The sequence below is a fragment of the Suncus etruscus genome, chromosome 13, assembly GCF_024139225.1.
Source record: "Suncus etruscus isolate mSunEtr1 chromosome 13, mSunEtr1.pri.cur, whole genome shotgun sequence".
In the NCBI taxonomy this organism is placed as follows: Eukaryota; Metazoa; Chordata; class Mammalia; order Eulipotyphla; family Soricidae; genus Suncus; species Suncus etruscus.
In genome coordinates, this window is record NC_064860.1 from 79,906,728 (window position 1) to 79,933,174 (window position 26,447).

General features: G+C 34.1%; 2 protein-coding genes across 2 annotated transcripts; both read left to right on the forward strand.

Moving 5' to 3' along the window:
- The first annotated feature begins 552 nt into the window (after nt 1-552).
- Nucleotides 553-1,482, forward strand: LOC126025945 (olfactory receptor 5H2-like). Its single transcript, XM_049785662.1, has one exon. It carries the CDS (start codon nt 553-555, stop codon nt 1,480-1,482), a length of 930 nt encoding a protein of 309 aa, XP_049641619.1.
- Nucleotides 1,483-17,564: 16,082 nt separating this feature from the next.
- LOC126025944 (olfactory receptor 5H2-like) lies at nt 17,565-18,494 on the forward strand. The gene has a single exon (XM_049785661.1). It carries the CDS (start codon nt 17,565-17,567, stop codon nt 18,492-18,494), a length of 930 nt encoding a protein of 309 aa, XP_049641618.1.
- Nucleotides 18,495-26,447: the final 7,953 nt, after the last annotated feature.

Consider the following 26,447-nt stretch of genomic DNA (forward strand, 5'->3'; position numbering starts at 1 on the left):
TCTGTACTCTGTGAAACTCTCCCAGAGACCATTCAGATGTATAATCAAGTTGCAAAGTAATAGATAGTGAATAAAGTTTTTTGATTTTAACTCAGTTTCCACATTTACTATGTAATTTGGATTTTCTGTGTTACCAAAAATGTCATCCCCAAATATAAAAATGTTATCAGTGCATTTTATATAATGCACATTTTATTTGTTTTTAAACTAAATTCTTTAAACATCTAATGTTGAACTCAGAATTTATTTAAGACCCAGACTGGTACATAATGATATCCCTACAAACCTAGTAATACTTAGAATGGCTTTTTGTTTTCTTAGTCTATTTATATTTCTGCATGAACCTGAACTAAAACTTTAAGTTTATTTCCATAGCTTCATATCACAGAATTATTTGTATGCACTATAATAATAATAACAATATGTCAAGTTTAAGAGTATATTCTTAAAGGCATAAGAAGCATTTCAAATGATATACCCCACATTTCAGCTTATTCTTTCAGAGTAAATATTTTTGTAAACTTTAATGTATTTAATTTTAGGAAATATATAATGGAGAAGGACAATACAACATTGGTTTTAGATTTTATTCTCACAGGACTTACATATCAACAGGAGTGGCAAATCCCACTGTTTCTGATGTTCTTGGTGATATACCTCATGACTATGATGGGGAACCTTGGACTCATTATTCTTATATGGAATGACTCTCAACTTCACATTCCTATGTACTTATTCCTTGGAAATTTAGCCTTTATTGATGCATCATTATCATCCACGGTGACTCCCAAAATGCTAGTTGACTTTTTCTCCAAGAATAAGATGATATCTTTTACTGAATGCATGATACAATTTTTTTCCTTTGCTATAGGGGTAACCACAGAATGTTTTCTTTTGGCTTGTATGGCATATGATCGCTATGTAGCTATATGCAAACCTTTACAATATCCAATTATTATGAGCAACAGGCTATGTTTTTGTCTGTCAGTCTCATCTTTTGGAGCTGGCATTTTTCATGCTTTCCTTCACACAGGTTTGGCGTTGAGATTAACTTTCTGTAATGACAATGTAATACAACACTTTTATTGTGATGTTGAGCCATTGTTTAAGATATCCTGTACTGACCCTTCAATTAATATTCTGATAGTTTATATCGTTGCTGGCTTCATTCAGGTGGTCACCATTACGACAGTTCTTGTCTCTTACACAATTGTTCTATGTACAATCTTAAAAAATAAGTCTTTGGAAGGCATGAAGAAGGCGTTTTCTACCTGTGGAGCCCATATTCTATGTGTGGCTTTATATTATGTTCCTCTTATTTTCATATATATGCATCCAAGAACAGAACAATCAAGTGGTCAAGATATAACATTCTCTGTATTTTATACAATCATAATTCCTCTGTTAAATCCAATAATATACAGCCTGAGAAATAAGAAGGTCATAGATTCATTTGTCAAAATATTAAAGAGAAATATTTAGATCCTGTACTCAGACATGTTCTCATTTAATTAAAATACTAATAAATTATCTATACTAAATGTAGCTATATGATTATCAGTGTTCAAAGTCTTCAAGTGTACGTCCCATTTCTTTTTCATATATTTGTATTAGATCATTCTAAAGTCCTAAATATTTGTGTCAGTATTACTAAATATGACAAAAATAATCAAATGTTCAGGCCATACATAGTAAAAACAATGGAACTACTAAGCAAATTAAAATGTTTACTTCCAGTTGCTTTCTAGTGTGGCTATCCTTATGCATTTTGTAAATGTTGAAGTAATATTGTATCAGTGAAAAGAACTTTAGTAATATCTGATTACAATATAGCCATCTAGTCTTCCGGAATCAAGTAATTATTTTTGTGATTATTTCAAGGTGAGCATAGTCCCTCTACTATCCCTTTGGCCCCCTCTTATTATTATTAAATTCATAGTGTTGGCATATTTTTATTATAATGAGTTGAGACATTAGATATTGGGGGATGGAAAGATAGCGCAGTGATAGGGCATCTGCCTTGTATGCAGTCAATCCAGATGGGCAGTGGTTCAAATCCCTTCATCCCATATGGTCTCCGGTGCCAGCCAGGAGCGATTTCTGAGTGCAGAGCCAGGAGTAACCCCTGACTTTTGCTGGGTGTGACCAAATAAATAATATATAAATATTAGGAACTCGGCTATCTTATGTTTCATTTAATTTTAGACATTGGATTGCACAGCTAAGGGAATTCAATGCTCATATCATTGATAAAGTTGAGGATAACACAAAAAGAGATTTAAACCAATGGAGGCAGAGTTAAATGGTTAGATTATATTCATATTTAATCTATATGTATCATAAGAAGTGAGCTGCCTCAAGGTCTGGGCTATTTCTTTGAGTATGTGGTTAAATGTTATTGGGTCTTTGAAAACTTTCATTAGATACATATAAAACCCCAAGAGAACAAATTCATTTATTGAACTGATATGATCATAGAGAGAGAATAGTTATCAAAACAGAATAAAAATAATGTCAATTTTCCATAACTAAAGATATGAAGAGATGGGGCTTTATTGAGTGATAGGGGCTTGATGCTTGGCACCATATATACCCTGCACCCTGTCACGAGTTATTCCTAAATACAGAGTAAGGAATAAGCCCTGAGCAACTCTAGGTGTGGCTCAAGAACCAAAATAAATAATTAAAAATATAAATAAAAATATATAAGGGAATACAGTGATAGCATAGTGGGTAATGCCTGCCTTGCACACTACTGAACCAGGTTCAATGCCTAGCATCCTATATGGACTTCCAATCCCTGCCAGGAGTAGTTCCTGATTTTATAGCCAGAAGTAATCTCTGAGCATCTCCGATATGGCCCTAAAATAATCAATAAAAATTATAAAGTGAATAACATAAAGAAAACAAGTCTTGAAGGCTGTTGGAATGACTTTGTGTTTACAGAGAATGTTTACCATATAACCAAAGTTCTAATAACATTAAGAGTTCTGTGATATCAGAGCACTCAGTAAATATTTGGGAAGACTAAAAAAGAACTTTTATGTTTGTACACTAAAAGGAATTTGATGGTGTTATACCTCACATTCTTTACTGTTTAAGTAGAATCTGTGACCAATTTTTAAGACTGTCTCTGCCACTTCTGTCATAATTCTAAAAGTTACATATCCTTCTGATACCAGTGAGGCCTTTATCCCAACACTATTTATGTTTGTGTTTTGCATTACTTCAATTATTTTTTCCAGCTTGTTGATAATATTTTACTTTTCAGACACAGCTTTTTAAATTGTTTTTTTTATAAACCAAACTTTGATTCTATCCTATCCCTCTTTATCACTCCTATATTGGTAAATGCTATGAGATCATGTGCATGTGAACTTAATATACTTAGAGTTATTGATCATATTTTCACAGATGGGTATAGCTATTATGATACATCCAGTTTTACACTTATATACCTATATGATAGGAAAGATATTTGTGTTTTTATGTATATGTTAGTATTTGACCCTGCATTTATTAATCATGTTATTTTAAGAAATTTTCACTATTATTTTGGTTTACATCTTTTACCATGAAAAAATATTTACTGCTTGTAGTGGAATTTGTGTTGGAACATTGTTTGCCTACAACTCTATTATGAACAACTTTTAAAGTTTTAATAAAAATTAATCTTTTGCCACAAAATCCTGACTACTAAATGTTATATTCTCATTGACATTGTATTGTATCACTGAAGACCATGCAGACAAATTCTTTTTCAAAGTTGTTTTGCTGCACATATTTCTTGCCTCATCTTTCCACAATTAAACTGGACCTTAACCCCCAATAAACTGCTTATATACATTTTTAAAAAATTTTGAGGGGACTGCTTTCAGGTCAAACCTAGTAATACTCAAGGATTACTTCTGATTGAACTCAGAAAATACTTCTGGTGGTCCTTGGGGGAACACATAGTATGCCAGGGATAAAACCTGGGGTGATTTTATGCAAAGCCAGAGCTCAATATTCATTTTGGAGCAGGAGTGATAATATACCTGGTAGCATGCTTGCCCTGCATGAAGTTGACTTCAGAATCCCATATGATCCCCTGAACACATCATGAATAATTCCTGAGTGAAGAGCCAGAAGAAACCCCTGAACATATCCAAGAGTAGCAAAAAAGGCAAAAAAAAAAAAAAAAGAATAAAACCCCCACAAATCGTTTTAAATTGATTTAAATAATTCAAGCTGATAAAATCTAAAGCACTATTTTTTGTTTGTTTTTGGTGTTTTGGAGGAAGACACATCTAGATGTGTTCAGGGCAGTTACTCCTTGCTCTACATTTTGGGGTTATCTCTATCAGTGCTTGGGATAATATGAGTATTTAAACATATATTACTTATGTTTCTGAGAACCACTTCACAAGATTAGGTTAGGTCATTTGTGTTCATTTTGTACCACTGAGATATTCCTCCTATGATCAATAGACTGGATGATGCATACCCACATTGGGAAGGTAGAACTGCTAAAGCCAGATCATGAGTCAGGACTAATTATTATTAGAAACACTTTCCCCATCCTTTACAGAAATAAATTAGATATCTGGAAATTCATTGAACTAATTAATATGCCCCATAAAATTATCCATCACAGTTTTTCCTTGTCAAATGACCACTCATATACATTCAATAAATCATATTTCAGCCTAATAAAAATATCAAATTCATGATTAAACTATTCTTTTTTTAAATTTTTATTTTTAATTATGAGAACAAAGATGCAAAGAAAGAGGACAAGGTAAAGTTACAATGGAAAAACAATCACCCATAACATAATTCTCAGAAGAAGTCCAGTTGCTGATATCTTAACTTTGAACTTTCAGCCAAAGAACATTAAGATAAATAAAACAGAATCCATGTACAATTACTTTGTCCCTCAAGTCCCAGATTATAACACATTATAATATTTCTTAACAGCACACAGGCAATCTAAAGCCATAAAACTTACATAACTCCTTAAACATTAGAGGCATAGTATTTTTTACATTTTCATGTACATGCATATTAGCTTAAGTTAACCCCAAATTTTAAGTGGTTTTTTTTAAGGTTTAGAGTCAAAGGAGCACAGTAAAAATAGTGTTAGAGTGGCAATTGTTGTTTGCATAGGCCCACCAAAATATGAGAGGCATGGAAAGGAATAAACTTGGCCTAAATACAAAGAGACCCTACCCCTGAAGTTTCCTGGCATAAGACCAACTCTAGGCTCCAGGCAAGCTAGATCGTCCAATCCAAGACATTGTCCATAGTGCCAACACACTTTTCACACAGTCTCTGTTGTTGGTATCATGTTTCTGTATTAAAGATCCTGGAATCTGCATATCCTACATTGAAGTCAGGATGTGGAGCATCCTCTCATTTCACCTCACCATTAAAGGGCAATGCAGGAAGCCCTGTCCTGTAAGCAGGTCGTTGTTGTTGTTAAGTCTTCTCAGTGTTAAGGGAAGTCTCTTTTGAGCAGGTTGATGTCTGAACAGTGGTAGGGTCTTCCGTGGTAGAGGATTGCTTCCAGGTGATGTTATAGAGAAACCTGGATGTTTCGTGGATGGCTTCCCTGGTTCAGGGTGAATGGAAAATGCCCTTTCTTCTGAGGCCTGTGCCATGTCATTATGTCAATGTTCAGGGTGTAAGGTCCCTTTGCACTACAAGATTTGTAGTGTATCTCTATTAGATATCTCTATTAGATAGTATCTTATTTGTATGTATAGTATTTTCCCATTTTAATGTGCCTATGCAAAAAAAAAGGAGCAATGCCACGTGGCATTATTGGTGCATATGGGGGCCATAAGAATAAGTCCAACAATCCCCATGACATGGTTCAATCATAAGCATTAAACTGTGTGACTCTTTCACCAAAATTTCTTGTTGAACAGCTCATAAAGAGAAGATAAAAAGTGGTTAGAATCGTCACTGTATAAGAGAATATTTAGTAAGACTTATAGTTGTCAGAGAAAAAACACAAAATATTCTAAAGAAATATGTGTCCATTTTATGTCTTTTGAAACAGTTTATGATTAAACTATTCTTAACACAAATAAAAATTTACTGTTATTTTCTTCCCCAGAAGAGGAAGTAAAATGTTGAAGTATGTTTTTCCTCTTTGATATTTGCTTAGAAGTTTTTAGCTAAGACGTCAATTTAAAATAATGCAAAATATAATCAATATATTATATGTTTTGTGATAATGGAATAAATGTGTTAATAAAATATATTTGTGTATATATACATATGCATAGTTATATAGATACATGCACATACAATTTATTGTTCCAAACTAAAGTAGAAGAAACATTCATAATGATGTAGTTTTAAATTTTGTTATTGATCATATACTTTTACCTTTTATTATTTTTCCAAACACATTATTTATTTCCATTGTTCTCAGCAACATCTCAGCAGGTCATATATTCAGGATAGAAGAAGTGATCTCAAAGACTAAATGTTAGAAAACAAATAATTTGTTTAAAATTGACACAAAGCTGTGAACTGGCTCTTCACTGGAAGTACCATGATTCCATATAAGCATACAAAAAGACTGTTAACATCATTAATTATCAGAGAAATGCAACTTAAAACACACAGGTAAATTTGCATAAAGTAATTAAAATGGAAAATAAACTTCATTTTGGAAGTAGCAACACAAAGGTTTTATATCTAGACAGTAAAATGAGTTTGTTAATAAGTATATTAAATTTAAAGAGCAAGATTATGTATTTAGTAACCATGAAGTACAATACTATGAGAGAGAGGGTTTCAAGCATGCACCATTCCAAGACAACACTCTCTACTAGAGTTCTGCTCAGTGTTCCCTCCTAAATTCTACCATTGTAAGCTCATTTACAAAGACTCAATCTTGGGTTTTGTTGTATCAGATATTTTTGTTGTTATTGTTCCTTCACTATGCTTCTCTAGATTCAACACATGGGATAATTCATCCCGTGGATGTCCAATCTCCTGACTGCACTCAACATAATACTCTTCAGATCCATCCATGTATCAACAATTTCATGATTTCATCTTATTTTAAAACCAGGTAGTATTCTATTGTGTATATGTGAACAACATAGATTTTTATTTTTTTTGGTTTTTGAGTCACACCTGGCAGCGCTCAGGGGTCACTCCTGGCTCCATGCTCAGAAATTGCTCCTGGCAGGCATGGTGGACCATATGGGATGCCGGGACTCTAACCACCATCCTTCTGCATGAAAGGCAAACGCCTTACCTCCATGCTATCTCTCCGGCCCCATAACATAGATTTTTTATTCAGTTACCTATTCTTGCATACTTGTGTTGCTTTCCAGATTTTAGGTAATAGTGCTGCAGTGAATACTGGAACTCAAACACCCTTTTTTTTTGAGACTTCATTAGCAGTTATATTTGAGAAAATTATTGTATCATCAATAAAGTTGTTAATACAATAGCCGAAGGTTTAGTATGCTCTCCCCATTTTTTTCTTTAGAAATGGGAGATACACGAAAAAAAAGTGTGTGTGTGTGTGTGTGTAGCAGTTGTTGTTTGTATAGGCACAGCAAAATATGGAAGAAATTGGAAAGAAAGACCTTTGGCCTAAAAGACAGGGAGATCTTACCCCTGAAGTATTTTGGCATAAGAACAAATAAGGCTCCAGGCATACTAGGTTGTCCAACCCACTAGTCCAGTGGTGGGCAACCTTTTTTTTTTTCAACTGAGCCAAATCTCTCCAAAACCACGATTGAAATTTATTTTGAGAGCAACATTTTTAAAACCAAAAATACATAGGATGGTACACTGTTTTTAGTTTCAATGAGTTTTTATTGAGAATATTCTGCATGCAAGTATCCACATAGGTGAGGAGGATACAAATAACACAACTAATAAAACAAAAACTTTAGAACATATTATGAATAGCGATATTATTAATCGATAACGTTAAATTTCGTAAAATTTGCCTTACAATGTAGAGGAAATTACATCCTGACAATGACTGACAAAGTCACAAACACTAATGTGAACATTGGCCTTGCATTTCCTTGGATAGCTTGAATAAGTCAGGTTTGTATGTTGTTGTTTTTAATTTTAGGCATGATTCCAGGTTCTTATTGATGAGACGATTTCTCAATTTACTCTTGATAAGATTCATGCTTGAAAATGATTGTTTGCATAAATATGTAGACCCGAACAAGGAAAGAACAGCAAACACTAGCTTTTTTAGTTGATTATATGAGTCAGGAATACTATTCCAGGTGTTAAAAATCAACATATATTCCTTCTCCAGATCTTTCAAAGCAGACCACTTGTGTTGTGAACTAAGTTCACATTTGTGTTTCTCCAATCTTTCTAAATTAGCACAAAGACATTCAAATTTCTAGCTCCACAGTTCTTTGCTTTTTAAATTCAACAATTGCATTTTAAAGTTGCCAATGTCGATATTAAAGGGAGAAAAATTTAATTCTGTTACAGTGGTATCCAGAGTTTTTTTTTAACAAAGGCCAACGTCGCTTTGCTGTTTCTGAAATCCTGAAACCTCTTGAGAAAAGCTTCTCTCATATTTAAAAGTGCTGTTTTAAAATAGGTAATGTCAATATCAGAATTATTTTCTTGGTGATGTTTCAACAGGCTTGGAAAGTGAATCAAAGTTTCTCTGTCAAAATCATGAGCAAAAACAGATAATTTATTTTCAAATGAAATAACTTCTTCTAACATCAAAATAATGTGCTTCCTTTCCCCTGTAGTTTATGATTAAGCTGATTTAGGTGTGAAGTAACATCCACCATGAAATACAGTTTTTGAATCCACTGATCATTTGTTAATTCTGGATGGTGAAGACCCTTCTCGAGGAAAAATGCTTTGATTTCTGATAATAAGGAAGCAAAACGTTTCAAAACCTTTCCTCTTGATAATCAACGTACCTTGTTATGCAGCAGAAGATCTGCGTACTCACTCTGCATTTCAACTAAAAATTCTTTAAACTGGCGATAATAAAGAGCGTTAGCTACAATGGAGTTGATCATCTTAATCACCAACTCCATAACTTTGCACATTTCTTCTGGAAATGTCTGTACACAAAGTGCTTCTTGATGTATGATGCAATGGTATGTAAGTATCTCATGACTAATTTTTCTTTCATAATAGCAACAAATCCATTTCTTACACCGGTCATACTTTCTGCACCGTCTGTTGCAATTAAGACGATTTTATCAATTGGAATACGATATTTTTCAATGCACCCAATTATAGCATTTGCTGTGTCCTCTCCACATGTTTGACCTTTCAGTGGCAATAATCCTAAAATTTCTTCTTTAGGACCTGTAGCTGACATAATTCTTACAAAAAGTGAAACTTGAGCTGTATCATTGAAGTCACAAACTCATCAACTGCTATTGATAAAGCTGAAACACTTTAAGAGCATCAACCTGTTGGTTGGTTATATTGGAAGACATTTTGGCTGTTCTATACTTCACTGTTTTAGCAGACAATGGCAGTTCTTTAATTTTTGTTTTTAGAATTTCTTCTTAATATCCCTGAATAACTCTTTTGATGCACTTATAAAACATAGTTTTATGTATTCGCCATCTGTATATGGTTTGCCTCTCTTAGCAATCTCTTGACTAACCGCAAAACTTGCAAAATTAACTCAGTTGGAAGATGGAAGATTGCACCCAGTGATTAAACACAGAACTGGAGCTGTGTGGAGCCTGCAGCCGGGCTGCACACAGGGCGTGCTTTGACAGGCTAGGAGCAGAGTCCTGACTCCTGGAGCGGCCACCCGGCACACAAAAGAGCCGCATTAAAAGGTGTAAAGAGCCGCATGTTGCTTGCCGACCACTGCACTAGTCATTCTCGGTGGTCAACTCTTCATCATCGCAGTTTTTTGCCTTCGGGTAGCCTTCTATATAGGTCCTATGTCGAAGACTGGGTGCTATGTAGTGCCTTCTGGTTCCAACTCACCATCAGTTAGCATTGCAGAGAATCCTGCCCTAAAAGCAGACTGTTGCTATTACCTTGTTGTCAGGGTGATATAAGAACTGTCTTTGGAGTAAGTCAGTGCCATGGCAATAGTGGGGCCTTCCTTGGTAAAATTTATGTTCCTGGTGCTGGTGTAGGAAACCATATTTGTTTCCATAGGTGGTATCTATGGTTCAGGGGTGAATGTTCAATGTCCAATCAACTAGAATCTAAGCCAAGCCATTATGCCAAGTGTCAAACATCTTTTCTGAATAGTTTTTTGGGGGGCCCTTGGAATGAATGCCCAAAGTGGGATTGCTGACTCATGTAGAGGCTCAATTTCTAGGTTTTGTTTTTGATTTGTTTTGTTTTGTTTTGCAAAGTGTCTACATTGTTTTCCAAAACAGTTGAATCAATTGACATTTTTATCAGCAATGGATGAGGGCTCCTTTCCTTTCATAATCATTACACTGGTTGTTTTGTTCTTTGTAATGAGTGCCAGTTTCACTATTGTAAAGTGATATCCTATATTATATCTTTTTAAAAGTTTATATCTGTGTTGAAAAGAAGTTGTAAGATTTCAAAAGCATTCAGTCCTCAGTGAAATACTCAATATTACTTTTCTAATGTGTTTGCTTATACTTTTCATCATTTTCTAGTTTCAAAGCTCTCTATAAGATGAAAATTACTCTCAATAAAACTAAAAATATCATAATCTCCACACAAACAAAAAATATTATTTCACCTGAAATTTTTTAGCGTCTCTTTTCTCTTTTGAACATAAGTCAATGCTCACCTCTCCAAAGTCCTCTTGCTCTCTCATCACCTTATTCTATCACCAATATCGGATTATTGTGTTTCATAAACTCTTGGTATAATCTACACCTCTTATATTTAAAAGAAAATGATTTAATTATGCCCATATTTTATCTATAAGATATTAAGATATTTGACTTAAAAAAGAAATTAAAGGAAAGGAATCAACCAGTCAACAGCCCAAATCATGTTGCTCAATAAGAGATTGTATATAGTTGTGAGCAAAATGGTTTCACACACTGGTAATAACATTGTGTTGGATATATTTGGTGGTATATTTACACTGTTGTTTTTGCATCTAATTCTTTTGTCATTGTAAATTTTTTCAGATTTTTTTTCTTTCTTTATTTAAGCACCATAGTTACAAAATTGTTCAGGATTGAATATCCGTCAAACAATGTATACCAGCCTTCATTCACCAAGGCATGTTTCCCACCACCAATGTTCCCAGTTTCCCTCCCACACTCCCACTTCCTCTCTGCCTCTTGGTAGACATTTACATCTATATCTCTCCATAAATTTTCTTTTTCTCAAGATCCCTTGATTTTCAGTTCAGTGATGGACAATATTTCCTCTCCAGTGTTAGAATGATCTGTTGGCAGACTAGAGAATTTGCGAAGTTTCACTCTTGGGGGCCTGAGAGGATGAGCTGCTCTCTTTATCTTCATTTTCTCTATATATCTCCACAACAGTTGCTGCTGTGTTTCTGCCATTTTTAACTCTTTTGTCAATTTTCAGAGTATTTCTGTCAGCTATTTGACCCAACTATAACTATAACCCAACTATAACTCTCTATCAGTAAGATCCTTGTAATTGTACATTTTCTTCCTCTCTCCATATTCCAGATACAGATTGGAAAATTTCCACACGTGTTTGTGTTTTACAGATAGTTTTAGACATCAGGACATGAAGTGAGCATCTACTTCAGGGATTAAGCCTGAGTTGTCGGCTTGCTGACAAGTATCATTTCTCCAGCCCTTAATTCACTTTTTAATTGGAAGACAATAATGATGTCAATAAAATATCTTGATTTACTTCAAAAGTAAATCACCCACGACCCAATTTCACAAATAGTAGGATCTTCATATGTGATTTAATCAACTTGATAGATTTGCTTTCAGGAGGGGCTGATTAGACCACATATAGTGATATAAAGGACCTACTTCTGGCTCTGTCTTAAGGACTTACTCATGGCAGTGCTCAGAGAACTATATGTGGTGCCAGTATATATCTGTGGGCAATCACATGCAAGGTAAGTGGCTTAACCCCTATACTATATATTCAGTCCTGGAACCATTGAAAGTTTAACCTCTGTCAATTTATCGCTCAGACATTTTCTAACTATGACTAAGTTACAAAATATTAAAAGGTCATCATTATAATAATAATAAATAATAATAAACAAGATACAATTCTACACATGGAAGAGATAAAACTTTTGAATGATATTATTCTCTTTCTTGACATCTGATAATGAATATTAATTAATGATGTCATTTAACATACAAAAAGAACAACATATAACTAACACGTTTTGTGACATGATTAGGAAATAAGGGTAGACAAAGAACTAATAGATTTTGTGTATGCACAACTGCACTTGCGCACAGACTCTCATAAAAAATGTATTCTTCTAAAATTAAGGAGGAAATGGCTTGGCATTGCAGACCTCAATTCTGTAACAATTCATCTGGCATCAGCTGCCATTTTTAACTTTCATTTTCCGCCACTCATTCTTTATATTCTTTGCCTTCAGTGCATCACAGCAGGCCATTATTCTTTACTTGTTGGTGAAACCCAAACTTCATTCCTGCAAAGTCTGAGCCATTAGAACAAACTGAAATACTTTGTTGACATTTTAAGTGACTTTAATTACAAGGAATGAAAGTACTAATAAATGCCTGATAAATTCATTTTTAAATTCATTAGGGAGTTTTAGTTCGATTTCTCTGATATTAGAAACATTCAAACAAGTCATCATGACAACTCCAATTTTTTCTGCTAATTTACAAAAATGTAGAGTATTGGGGATTAGTCATAGTCTTAAATCTCAACTCTGTGGAATAAACTGTAGGTTGTCCTTGTAGATTCACTCTTCCTTTTGGTTGTAAGCTTCAAGATCAGGGAGCATTATAGCAGAAAAAGAGAGAACAAAATTTTTTTTCTAGTGCATCACTAGAAATAACAATGAGTACTAACTTTCCTTTTTCATAAATCCTTCAACCATTGAAAAATAACACAGATTATAATTTAGAAATTAGAAATATGACACCATTGGAGAACCTTACTTTAGTCAAAGTATCATAAGGTACTTCCATTTATTTGGAGCTGCAAATAAATTCAGGCAGGTTTTTTCACCCTTTTTATTTTTACAAATAATTTTTTTGTGGGAGAATAAGAGTTAAGTCAGGGGGCCGGGCGGTGGCGCTCAAGGTAAGGTGCCTGCCTTACCTGCGCTAGCCTAGGAGACGGACCGCGGTTCGATCCCCCGGCGTCCCATATGGTCCCCCAAGCCAGGAGCGACTTCTGAGCGCATAGCCAGGAGTAACCCCTGAGCGTCACCGGGTGTGGCCCAAAAACCAAAAAAAAAAAAAAAAAAAAAAAGAGTTAAGTCAGTAAAAAAAATTAAAAAAAATAAAAAAGAGTTAAGTCAGTGAATTTATGAGGCTCAATCAATTGGCTGCTTTCTTTACCAGGATTCTTCTTTTGCTAACAAAAAGAGTGTTGTGCAGCATACAAAACCAATGAATATGAAATTTGGCAAGACTAGGGGTAAATATTTTAGTAGAATGACAAATATGTACTAGATTAGGTATCCAGATTTTTATCAATAGTTACCTAGATATATTTCTTACAAGTTTAAGCTTAAAGAAGTTTTATTAAGTTTTAAAGGTGAGCTTAAAGTTACACGAGGAAGATAATTTACTTAGATGCAATTTGGGATTCACTCTTATAAAACCATACTAATAGAAATAGACAGAGTTACAACTAAACAAACTGAACTTTAAATAAAAATATCAACTGTCATTTCTGGTAGAAAATAAAATAGTAATATAGAATTACAATTTTTAAGACTAGAAATATAGACAGTCACCCTATTTGAACTGGACCATCTCCATAGACTCACCCTTTTCTCTAACTAGATGACAATAAAGTCTTGAAAGATTGTGGCCCATGTAGCACAAAGATGAACATCTTAGAAAAATATCTAAGGTGTCAAAGCACCCATCCTGCTGAAGCCACACTTGCTACCTATATCATTCAGAATCACCATTTCCCCAATGGGTTGTCTCATCACTGTATGATTTTCTGTGGATACACTAATCTGACATACGCTTCATGTATGCCAGTTGTTGGGCTGACATAACCAGGGCTTTGTATGGAGCAGTGGGGACTTCCCTCCATCCCCCCTTCTTCTTTCCTTTTGGAAATCTTGGTAGCTGTAACCACACCCCAAAACACAGTTACCATTTTCTAATTTGACTTCTTCCAGGAGGTCTGACAATTGAGTATATAAACCTAAAATTTGTACTATAGTAGCTTTGAATTTCTTCAGTTATTTGATGCTTTTATCCCTAAAGGAACACCAATACAACTGGCCATATAGACTGGCCATATAGAAACAAGAGCTCACTAAACCTTCTGCCATTGTATTAATGACTTTATTGGAGATATAATAATTTTTACAAATGAACTTGTACTGTACTTTTTCTTTCTTCCTTTTTATTCTTCCATTATTTTTTCTTTCCATTTTTTCAAAAACTTTGCTTTTATTTATCTGGAAACAAATATATTATTTTCAACTATATCAACAAAATGACTCATTTTTAAAATAAATTAACTTTAAAAGAATTAGAAGAAGAAAATGGGGGCATTGGTGTGGGAATGTTGCATTGGTGAAGGGGGTATTCTTTTTGTGACTGAAATCCAACTATAGTCACATTTGTAATCACAGTGTTTAAATAATGATTTTAATAAAAAATAAAAGGATTAGAAATATATATAACTACATTTTTATTATGGAATATAATGTACTGTCGGCCTACTTGGACTTCTCTTACCTGTTCAAACCTCCAATGCCCAAAACACCTCACCTTTGGCGTAAAGGGAATTCATGAATACTAATAGTGAAGTTTAAGTTTTTTGTTTTCCCTTTTATGACACAATGACACACAGTTGTACTATTGGTTGATTCTCATGATCAAAACAAATTTATTAAACAGCAATTTTCTTGAGCTTGCCAAATGAAGCTTTCACAATGAGCCAGCATATGAAGAAGAGCTGAATACATTGCTGTCATATATGAGCCTTTGCATTTTTCTCTATTTTAGAAAAATTGACTCAAAAGAAATCCTTAATTTTGTACAAATATGGTAAGAAAACAATTTTTATAACTTTCTTCATTATCGACAAGCATTAGTTATATTATTTAGAGTGATTTTTAGATAGGGTCAGTCAGTTCCAAAAGTAATCAGGTAAAAAATTTAATATGTAAAAATATTCATTTTTATTTATGATAAACTTCTTATTTAAATAAAATAGCTCCTCTAAACTTCCCATTAATTTTGGTATTGTGTATTTTATTTTTGTAGCAGGAACAATATAAAATATTTTATTTATTCTTCTTTACAACTAATACCAATTCTCACACATTTTGAATTTGAAGTTTCTGATTACCAGGTTTGTATTACACATTAAAATGAAGCAAATCCAAATCACATTTAACATCTAAGCATTGCTTAGTGTGATGTAGATTTTAGTTAAATTCAATATAATTCTGCTAACATAATTGATAAGAAAAATGTTCTCTAGTAAGACCAATGGTGTATCATAGTTACAAGTAAAAGAACAATAATTAAATGTGGAAAAACATTTGGGGTGAATGTAGTTATGAGCAAAATTTCCATTGTAAACTTAAAATGAATAATAAATTTGAATAAATAATAGAATTCCCAATGTTGACAAATTTAATGAAATCACACCTAATGCAACTATTTACTCCTAATCTCTGATCTTTTCTGTCTCAAAACTTCCCTTCTGCTTCTTGATCATGTTACTCAGTATCCTTTTCTTTTCTCTCCCTCTACTCCTTTGTGTGAGTCTGAGGAATCAACTGAAAAAAAAAAAAACACTAACAGGTAATATAAAAATAAAGAAACAAATCCATGGACAATTTTGTTTCAGTACTACTTTGATCAGAGGTGCTGACACTGCTGCTGAATTTGAATGCTGGTTTACTTGGACACCATTTGGTGACATATTCAAAATTGCTACCTTTGCAATCCTGATTCATTTGCCATTAAATATTTCTTCCCTTTTTTGTGTTCCATTGATACGTATGCTTCACCTGGGTAAGCATTTTCATTTTAGGTACAATATAGTTGCAAAAGTCAGTTTCTAGCTCATTTAGCTTCTTGTTGGTGGCAATCTATATAGGTCACCAAGACTATGAGTTAGAAAAGTTGATGATACTAACAGGGTAATATATTCTCTGTAACCAATTTATATATTTTTAACTTAACTACACCTCTTTTCTTTCTATTCCTTATTACTTACTTTGCACAAACTCCAATAAATAAGATACACAAAAATAAACCTTAAATTGTCCCAATTCTGCTAAAATAATATTTTATAAGATTTTATAGTACAAACTATATCAATACACACATTCCTGCATGTTCACAGGATTCTCTATATACAAATAAATCCCTATCTCAATGATTGATTTCTGATTTGATGAACACTTATACAGTTGCCAAGTAAAACCTTTCTCATTAACCGATGCCCATTATATCTATCTTCATCAAGTTCAACCAACTACATTCCAACTTCTTTTGAATAGCCTCTTTGTCCTCATCTCACTTCCAATGTGATGTCACCATATTGGGTAGACATTTCATGTGCCTTTTCCATCACTTTGGAAAAATTATCTTTAAAAGTGTAGCTCCCTAGAACTTTCTTTATCTACTGAATTTATTGTATATAGTACTTCACAATCAAAATTTATTGAAACTAACCTTAAGACAATTCTGATATATAAGCCAGGCTAAAACACTAGTGACAAGAAGTTTCCTGATTAACATTCCTTTCTGCAGTTTCTCTTCTATGTTACCTATTTTATGAATTACCAAAAAAAAAAAAAATCCAAAACACTATAAAATTTTAGCTGTAGGGAAAAATTGACAAAATAATTTACAATATTCAGCTGATTTTATTTCATTATTATATTTTTTTATCTTTTGAACTACACTTCATGGTTTTCTAAGTGCTTCTTCAAGCTTCAAGTTCATATCTTGAAGTTTAGAAGTCACTTCAAATTCGGCTCAAGTTCAGAAGTCTCTCCTGGCTGTTATCAAAAAACGGTGCAGTGCTTGATTATGAATCTTAGCTTCCTGCAACAATATATGCATTTAAACAATTAAGTTACCTCTCTGGTCCTCAATTAATTTCTAATTTAGATTGTTGGTATATTTGTTATTTGACTCTTAATCCATAATCTAAATTTAGTTTTCCCTAAATACTATATTCAAACTTGTCTCTGGAAATCAATGATCTTTTCGTTTTTATTTGTATATTGGTTGCTGAACTTAATTGACTTAAAATTTTGACTACTTTTATAGCTTCAAATTTCCAATTTGTTCTCATACACTATAGTGGCAATGTATAATACTGATGATAGTATCATTTTTTTTCAACTCTTCTGCCAGTTTGAAAGTTCTACTTCCACTTTGAATATATGTTTAACAGTTAATGCATTTTTCATTTTAGGGAACATTTGATTAAACATGGAGGAGAAAAATACAACATTGATTGAAGAGTTTATTCTCACAGGACTTACATATCAGCAGAATTGGCAAATACCACTATTCCTGATGTTCCTAATCATATATTTCATCACCGTTGTGGGGAACCTTGGTCTTATTGTTCTTATTTGCAATGACACTACACTTCACATACCCATGTACTTATTCCTTGGAAGTTTAGCTTTTGTAGATGCAACAATATCAACTACAGTGATTCCCAAGATGCTTGTCAACTTTTTCATAAAGAATATGATGATAACTTTATCTGAATGCGTGATGCAATTTTTTTTCTTCGCATTTGGCGCAACCACAGAATGTTTTCTTTTGGCAAGTATGGCATATGATCGCTATGTAGCTATATGTAATCCTTTACTTTATCCAGTGATAATGACCAATAGATTATGTGTCTGTCTGCTAATCTCCTCATTTGTAGGTGGATTCATTCACTCCTTACTTCACACGGGTTTTTTGTTGAGATTAACCTTCTGTAATGAAAACTTAATACAACACTTTTACTGTGACATTGAACCATTGTTAAAGATTTCCTGTACTGACCCATCAATTAATATTCTGATGATTTATATTTTTTCTGGTTCAATTCAGGTCATCACTATTACAGTTGTTCTTGTCTCTTATACACTTATTCTCTTTACAATCCTAAAAAAGAAGTCGTTAGAAGGCATAAGAAAAGCTTTCTCTACTTGTGGGGCCCATCTTTTATCTGTGTCTTTATACTATGGCCCACTTCTCTACATGTATGTGAGCCCCAGATCTGCAAAATTAAACGATCAAGATATGATGGGTTCTCTGTTTTTTACTATAATAATTCCCTTGTTAAATCCAATTATATACAGTTTGAGAAATAAGAAAGTCATAGATTCACTGACAAAAATGTTAAAGAAAAATGTTTAAATCTCATACTAACATCTATCTTCATTTCATCAAAACTAATTAAAAATAGACTAAGTGTTCTTATGTTGTTATATGATTATCCCAGTTCAAAAGTTTTTATTTTGGGGGGGGTTGTTTTGGGGTCACACCTGGCTGCACTCGCTCGGGAGCTACTCCTGACTCTGCACTCAGAAATCACTCCCGGCAGGGTGGGATGCCAGGATTCGAAAAACCGTCAGTCCTGGGTTGGTTGCCATGCAAGGCAAACGCCCTACAGCTGTGCTTTCTGACCCCCTAGTTCCAAAGTTTTACAACATAATGTCTATTATTTAATTTTTTTTTCAGAAAGTGGGAGTTGCTATTCACCAGTGTCTCTGAATGCTCCAGAAGGGCAGTAGAAACTGGGTGCCACCGGAAGACCTAGTGTTTGTTTGTTTAAGTAGGTAGATTTCGAGGGACATTGAGTAAAATTTTTAAAGAGGGCATTAGATAAGTAAAATTTAGAAACCTGTTTTTGTAAAGTCCTTCAAAATTCCTTAAAATATTCTATATGTACTCTTAATAATGGAGAAATTTTATCAAATGTTTTTGCCATATCAAATATCTAAAGTTGTAAGAAGAAATTATTTGTGTGTTCTCCATAAAGTTTTTATTATGCATTTATTAAATTCTAAGATACTGTTCAATTTCTGAAAACTACCTAAGTACTTTGCTAATAATTCATCCAACCACCCTGGAAACTTATGTCACTTTCAAACCCATGGTGTGAATATGTTTGTTTTTGTGAACTATAACAAATTTCATGAGTTCCACTAGCTAGCAAAATGTCCTTAATCTAACTTAATTTGGGACATTTTGGATTTTATTTCTTTGGGGATTCAACCCTTATAAACTTCTTGAATTAAATTTAATACATTTTATTGCTACATTCAAAGTAAATGCATTTCAAGCATATGTTCAATATTCATATGTGCATCTATTTATTATGATAAACACAACTATATTAGAGATGCATCTAGAATGGTATAAACTTTATTTATGTACTTATATATAATATTAATACTATATGTTTTGATCCTCATGTTTTGAAGTCTTTTCAACCTCATTGCTCACAGTTCTAATGACTTGCTATATTCTAAATATATTGCGTTGTTTAACGCAATGTGAATATTATTATATTTAAGTTGCTCATATACTTGTTTCAACATTGAATTCCAATCCTCAAACACTTGATAATTATTTAAGATAGAAATAGCTTTGCTAATTCATTTTCTTTCAGAGGGTATAAATTCATGATGCATTTGAAGAATATAGAAAAGTGTGGTGAGTGCAGTTAGAAAAATAACCAAATTAACAACTATCATGACAATGTTAATAGCGAGATAAGTGAGATAAGTGATAATAGTGAGATAAGCCTGTCTCACATACAAGCAGGGAAGCAGGGAGGGGGAGCATTTGTGGTGAAAATATTGCACTGCTGAAGGAGGGTATTCTGTTTATGACAGAAACCCAACTACAATTATGCTTGTAATCATGGTGCTTAAATAAAGATTGTATAAAAAATACAAAAAAATATCTAAGCCAAGGTCAATACAATAGAATTAAGATACCCAAATTCTAACAATTTAAAATTTAAATGGATCTTTTATATGGCAGGCTGGGGGGCAAAGGGTGGTGATTTGGATATATCTGGAAACACGTTGGAAGGAGGTTGATACTGATGGTGGGTTTGGCCCTGATTCATTGTACATCTGAAAACCAACTATGAAGGACTTTGTAAATCACAATGGTTTCAATAAAATAAAATAAAATTTAAAACAATAAATAAAGCAAATAAATAAATACAAGAAAAACAAAAATATATCCTTAGACTCTGACAACAGAATGGTGGTTACCAAGGAAGAAATGTGTAATAGGTAGAGAGGGCCATTTGGTTGGTGAGGGCTGGTGAATGGACATTTCATGGTAGGTGAGAAATCATACTCCTAATACTTGTAAGACAATATTGTCAACTGTTATCACAATTTAAATTGTATTAAACTGTCAATATGATTGTAAGAATAAATTTAGCAATTGTGAAAAATAAAAATTAATGAACACCTCCCCTAACTGTTGATTTGTATGCTAATAGAAAACAGTAACAAAAAAGGGAGAAAATGGTCTCAGTTTTTTAAACCTAAATGATAGAAGTAAGATTTTTTTTACAGAACATTTTGAAAGTTTGATGTATATTATTAAAATGCTAATGATATTAAGATGTTATGATTTATAGCACAGTAGGTGGCTTGGGAGAACCAAAAATAATTTTGAAAAGTTTTTTTCTCACTTTCCATACTATTTAAGTGTTACCCATTCCCTATCCCACCTGGATGGTCAGCTCCACCCATACTGGACAGGGACGACTGTTGGGAATAGACAGGAGTTGCCTGGGAGGAGGAAGAGAGGGGCAGAAGCAGTCAGGATGGATGGAGGGCAACTTAAGGAGGTAGCTTAAAAAACTTAGTTTAGAGGCCATGTGAAGATGTGCTAATGGCAGTTAGGACCTTGTAATAAAGTTGAATTTCTCCTGAAACTTCATCTGACTGCTTTGTGAAATTTTTTGCCATTACCCAGCAACCTACAGACCTGCCAGTAAACAGGGCTACAGATGCCAGGCCGCATCAACCCTAGAACTCATTAATTTATATTTAATCAACATTTAAATACAATATGTGATCCATTTTTAAGTCCATTTCTGCCTTCTCTCAATGTTCAACTCTCACCTATTTCTGATGAAAACAGTGAGACCCTGACCTTCAAAAGTGTTGGTGTCTAAGTCTTGCAAAAAGCTTATTTTATATCCCTTGCAGCTTGCTATTGTAATTTTTTTCCTTCCAAAATAGTTGATTACAAAAATTGGTCAATTTTCCTGGTAAATATAACCGATTTCATCTTTAATCACTTTTAGTAGGTTGTTGTTGATACTAGATTATATAAAATTCAAGTAAATGTGTCTAGTTCAACATATGCAGTACTCAAGCATGATTACTAGTTCATGCATATCTACAGATATAACATATACTAGATAGCTGATATATACACATATGACATAAATATATTTATGTATCTCTGTATGCATTCTTACTTGGCTCTGCATTTCCTGGCATTGTTTGAGGGTTTTTTTCTAATTAAACCTTATTTTATTTTGTTTTTTATTTGATTATTTTAGGGCCACACCCAGCCATGTTCAGAATTTATCCTGGCACTGTACTCTTGAGTGCAAGGCTGAAAACCATATAAAGTGACCAAGGTTAGACCTGGGTAGGCCTCTTACAAGGCAAGTGCTCTATCCACTGTACTACTGCTATGCCCTTACACATTATTTGGCATGTAATTTTTCTCTCTCTTCAATATCCATCTGGTTCTGTATTATATAACAGTTATGAGTAAAATGAGTAAACAACAATAAAGTGAAATACTGCTTCTGAGCAACCACTTTCTTTCAAGCTTATTATACATCTCTACATAGTGACTTATACTGTGTAACAATTTGATTAATTTTAGTACTACATGAATTCATATTTATGTTATGTAATTAAATATATTTTTTAAATGCTACAGTCTTCATGATACATTATCAAGATTATCTTAGAGAATATAAGAATATCACCCACTTTAATTTTTTGGCAGTTTACTGTCCTTGAGCTCTATTAATCTTTAAAATATTTTTGGTCTAAAAGCCCTTTTAATCATACTTTAGAAGCCTTAAAAAATTTGGGGGCTGGGGAGCTATAGCACAGTGGTAGGGCATTTGCGTTGCATGCGGCTGACCCAGGAAAGGACAGGGGTTCAATTCCTGGCATTCCATATGGTCCCCAAGCCAGAAGTAACCCCTGAGTGCCTGTCGCTGCCGGGTGTGGGCCCCAACATCCGCACAAAATTTGAATTTTGGACCAGAGTTATAGCACAGTAATAGGGCATGCACCTTGCACACAGCTGACCTGCAATAGACCTGGATTTGATTCCCGGATCCCATATTGTCCCTAAAGCCTGCCAGGAGTGGTTCCTGCGTACAGAGCCAGGAGTAACCCCTGAGCACCACTGGGTGTGGCCCACAACCAAAAATAAAATAAAATTGGTGGGGTACAGCAAATAGAGTACTGGCTAACCCAGTTTCAATCTCCAGCATAACAGAAGGCCCACTGAACCTTCCAGGATGATCTGTGTGTGTAGAGTTTAGAGTAATCCCTGAACATAGCCATGAGTGGCTCAAACACAAAAGAAAAGAAAAGCTATGTACTTAATAGCACCCTTGCTTATTCAGGGGAGTTTATAAATAAATATTCATAACATATTTGTGAAGTTAAATATTTGAGAGCACAATATAGGGTTCAATAATACTACATCACACTTTGTTAACTATTTTTATTCTTTATTTTTTAGCATTATTTGGGGGACTCCCAATCTTGGGCTTTGGGGACAGGTTTATTTTATAAAAATTATATACGCAAAATGAATTATTATCATTACTCTTTTATTACTGGGATTTTCTCCTAGAATTATAATATGACAAAATATAAAAAAAGTAACAAATAGAGGGTTTGTTAAAAGAAAAGTGCTTAGATGATTAAACCAGGTCATATGCATTAACTTAGGCTTTTGAGTGATTTTCTCCAAACTCTAAGAAAGGGTTTATTTTATCACTTTGGTCTCTTACTTGTATTTTTAATATTAATTAGAATTACACAAAAAGAAGTATGCGGACAACTGCAACAACTGCAAGAACATATCTGACAGTGGCAACATTTTCTTGAGTATGTGTTTTAAAATGTGTTAATGATCAAAACACATATTCTTTCTTTATATGTTTTATATCTTTAGATGTTCTAAAAATTTAACTGTCATAAGAACACGTGGAGATCTTGTGAAACACTGACTGATAGACATTGTCTTTAGAATTGCTCGTTCAGTTGTGTTACTGTTATTGGCTTTGAAACATGCATTCAGAAACCACTCTTATGAACTAAATATTGGATCCTTTCAATTCATAAATGTTAACACTAATCTCTGTTGTAGAAGTACTTGGAGAGAGATATTGAGATTAAGATTAGAGTGAATCATAAACCTAGAACCTTCAAATAGAATCAATGCCCTTATAAGAAGATAATTCAATGTCTGTCTCTGTCTCTATATCTCTCTGTCTACCTGTCTTCTCTCTTTCTTCTTTCTTTCTTTCTTCCCTTTCTCTCTTTCCTTTCTTTTTCTTTCTTTCCTTCCTTTCTCTCTTTTCTTTCTTTTTTCTTTCTTACCCTCACCATCTCCTCCTTCCTTTCCATCTATTCTCCCTAACAACTTTTACCAAAAAATGCTAAGCACAGTTAGAAGAAAGCTATCATATATACTGGAAGCAAGTTTCACAATATACAGTATTAACTGACTCAATGACAATGACATAGGCATGTGAAAAATGAAGGTAGGTGATATAATCAAAAATTGCTTAAAAATAGAGATTCGTTCTGAGATTTGTGTCTAAATGCCAGTTCCTCATTTTGTGAGCATCATAGAGTATTATTTTATAAATCTATATGGTATCACCTATGACATACTGAAGTTACACCTTCTTGGTATATCCATCATAATTGTGATCTGTTATTTATTGTCTGAAGCATCATTATACAATGCATTACTATAAAACCAGTTTATAATATTTTGCCATAGTCATTACTACACCTTTAAAACAGTTGTGCTTTAAATTAAAACATAATCTTTAGGATGCCAATACAGAGACAAGAAAATAGGTTTCTTAATTTTTTTCTTTGTTTTAGGCTCTGCACTCAGCGATCACTTCTGGTAGACTCAGGACAGATAAGGTATAATGAGAATCAAACCCAGGTCATCTCTTTCTTTGCAAGGCAAGAACCTTACCTACGTTTTTCTATCTCTGGCCTCAAGAAAATAGTTGTTAGCCTCATGGGAGAATAGGGAGTAACCTACATTAACTACTTAAACATTATATAAATATTATGGTTTTTATTAGTTGTTTGTGCTCATCTTCTAATTTTTGAAGAGGAGGCAGATAGGGCATATGCTTCAAAGGTTGAAGTTGAGGATTTAGTTTTGTATTATTATTATCACAGAAATTTTTTTAATATAATTTTTATTTTGATCATAGTGTCTTACATATTGTTGACAATAACATTTTAGGTACATATTTACATAAGATCAGGGGGGATTCCCATCCCCAAATTGTCCTCCCTACCCCTCCGTTGTTGTCCTACCTCCCATTTCCTCTTCCCTCACCCCCAGGGCGGCTAGAATATGTGGTCCCCTCTGTATCCAACCCACTACTTAGTAGTCTTGCACCTGTTTGGTCTTGATGCCTCCCTTATCTCCCCCTCTAACTGTAGGCAGGACTAGCTAGTTCAAGTTGCGTGGTTTTGCCTGAGAAGGAGAAGATAAATAAACTGGGGTAAGAGTCTAATACTCCCAAAATGGGTGGAATCCTTCTAGAGGCTCTCATCATCGATTTGGGAGATGAAGGAGAGAAAGAAGGTGAAACACTCCACCAGTACCAAAAAAAGTGTCAATTATCCAGTGAGGACTCCAGCTATATCGATAAGCACCACAAAAAAACAGCCGAAAAACAAAGCAAAACAGACAGACAAACAAACAAACAAAAAACAGAACAAAAACCAACAAACAAACCAAAAACACGCCATGGTCTTGAAATAAGAAACATGGCATAGCACATAACGAGGGAAAAGAAAAGAATAGAAAAAAATAAGTATAATTGGGGACGACGATTTCAATAATCACACCCAAACAGAGAAATCGACCAAAATAGATAGGTAAATAAAAATAATAATAACAATAATAAATGAAGGTAAAAGATATATATGTATATATATATATATACACACACACATATATATACATATATATAAAATACTAAGTTTTTGTGCTTTTTGTATTTTTGTTTTTTCCCCTCCTGCCCTGGCACAGTAAATATTGGGGTCATTCGAAAAGGAATTCACATGGCCTAAGAAATATGGGGTTTCTCCGTCCTTGGAGTATACTGTCATGGGATCAGCTCCAGACTTTTCTCAGGATCATTTATTCTCCTGGTGGTGTTTTTTGGCGTGTGGAAGACTTCTGTTCTGTCCAGGGTGATACACTCAGAGCTCTGTGTTTAGAGGTCTCAGTATCTGCACAGATCCTGAGGTAGGACTTATGGTGAGGTCAGTCTTTGTGGTTCTAGAGGTTCTGTTACCTCAGTGTCGTTTTAGTCCATCTTCTGTGGTTGGTGACCTTGGTCTTTGCACTGAACCTAGGATGGCACCTAGATTAGCGTCTTTCTTTGTGTTTCCAGAAGGCCCATTCTGTTGCAGTTGTCTCTGTCAGACCTTTGGGACTGGGGGTCATGCTTATTGTGCAAGTCATAGTTCAAACCCTAAACTAGGGCTTTTTTATTGGTCCCAAGATGTATACTGTCTGGTCGTGGTTCTAGTAGCCAGTCATCTGTAAGTCACGATCTTGGCTTTTAGACCTACCAAAGGGTGCCGAGTCTTCTGGTTTTGTCTTGTCGTTAGCTGGTAAGGTAGGCTAATCTGCTCTAAGGTCAAGTTGTTCACATTTTCCTCTTTGTCAGGATATCATGTTAGAGCTGGTCCTTGTTGTTGACCCCGCAGTATTAAGGCTGTTCCGGATGGAGTTTGTTTCCTGTAGCTGTTGTGAAGAGCTGTGCCGATTCTATGTCTGGGATCCAGGGTTCAAGGCTGGATGAATGGCATCTAATCATCTGAGGTCTAAGTGATTCCACATGACATATTTTCAAGGTAGGAGATACCCCTGTATTGTAAACAACTATGGGTTCCCATCTCTAGTAGATAAGAGCTCTTTTTTTTATATGTAAGGTTTCCCCATTATTTAGTGTGTCTTTGCAGGGGGAGGTGGAGCCACATTGTATTGTCGGTGTGGTTGGGGGTGGACAGAGGG

What these genes read in the sequence shown, in the direction of transcription:
- LOC126025945 (XM_049785662.1), top strand. Translation starts at nt 553, where the DNA reads ATGGAGAAGGACAATACAACATTGGTTTTAGATTTTATTCTCACAGGA.
- LOC126025944 (XM_049785661.1), top strand. Translation starts at nt 17,565, where the DNA reads ATGGAGGAGAAAAATACAACATTGATTGAAGAGTTTATTCTCACAGGA.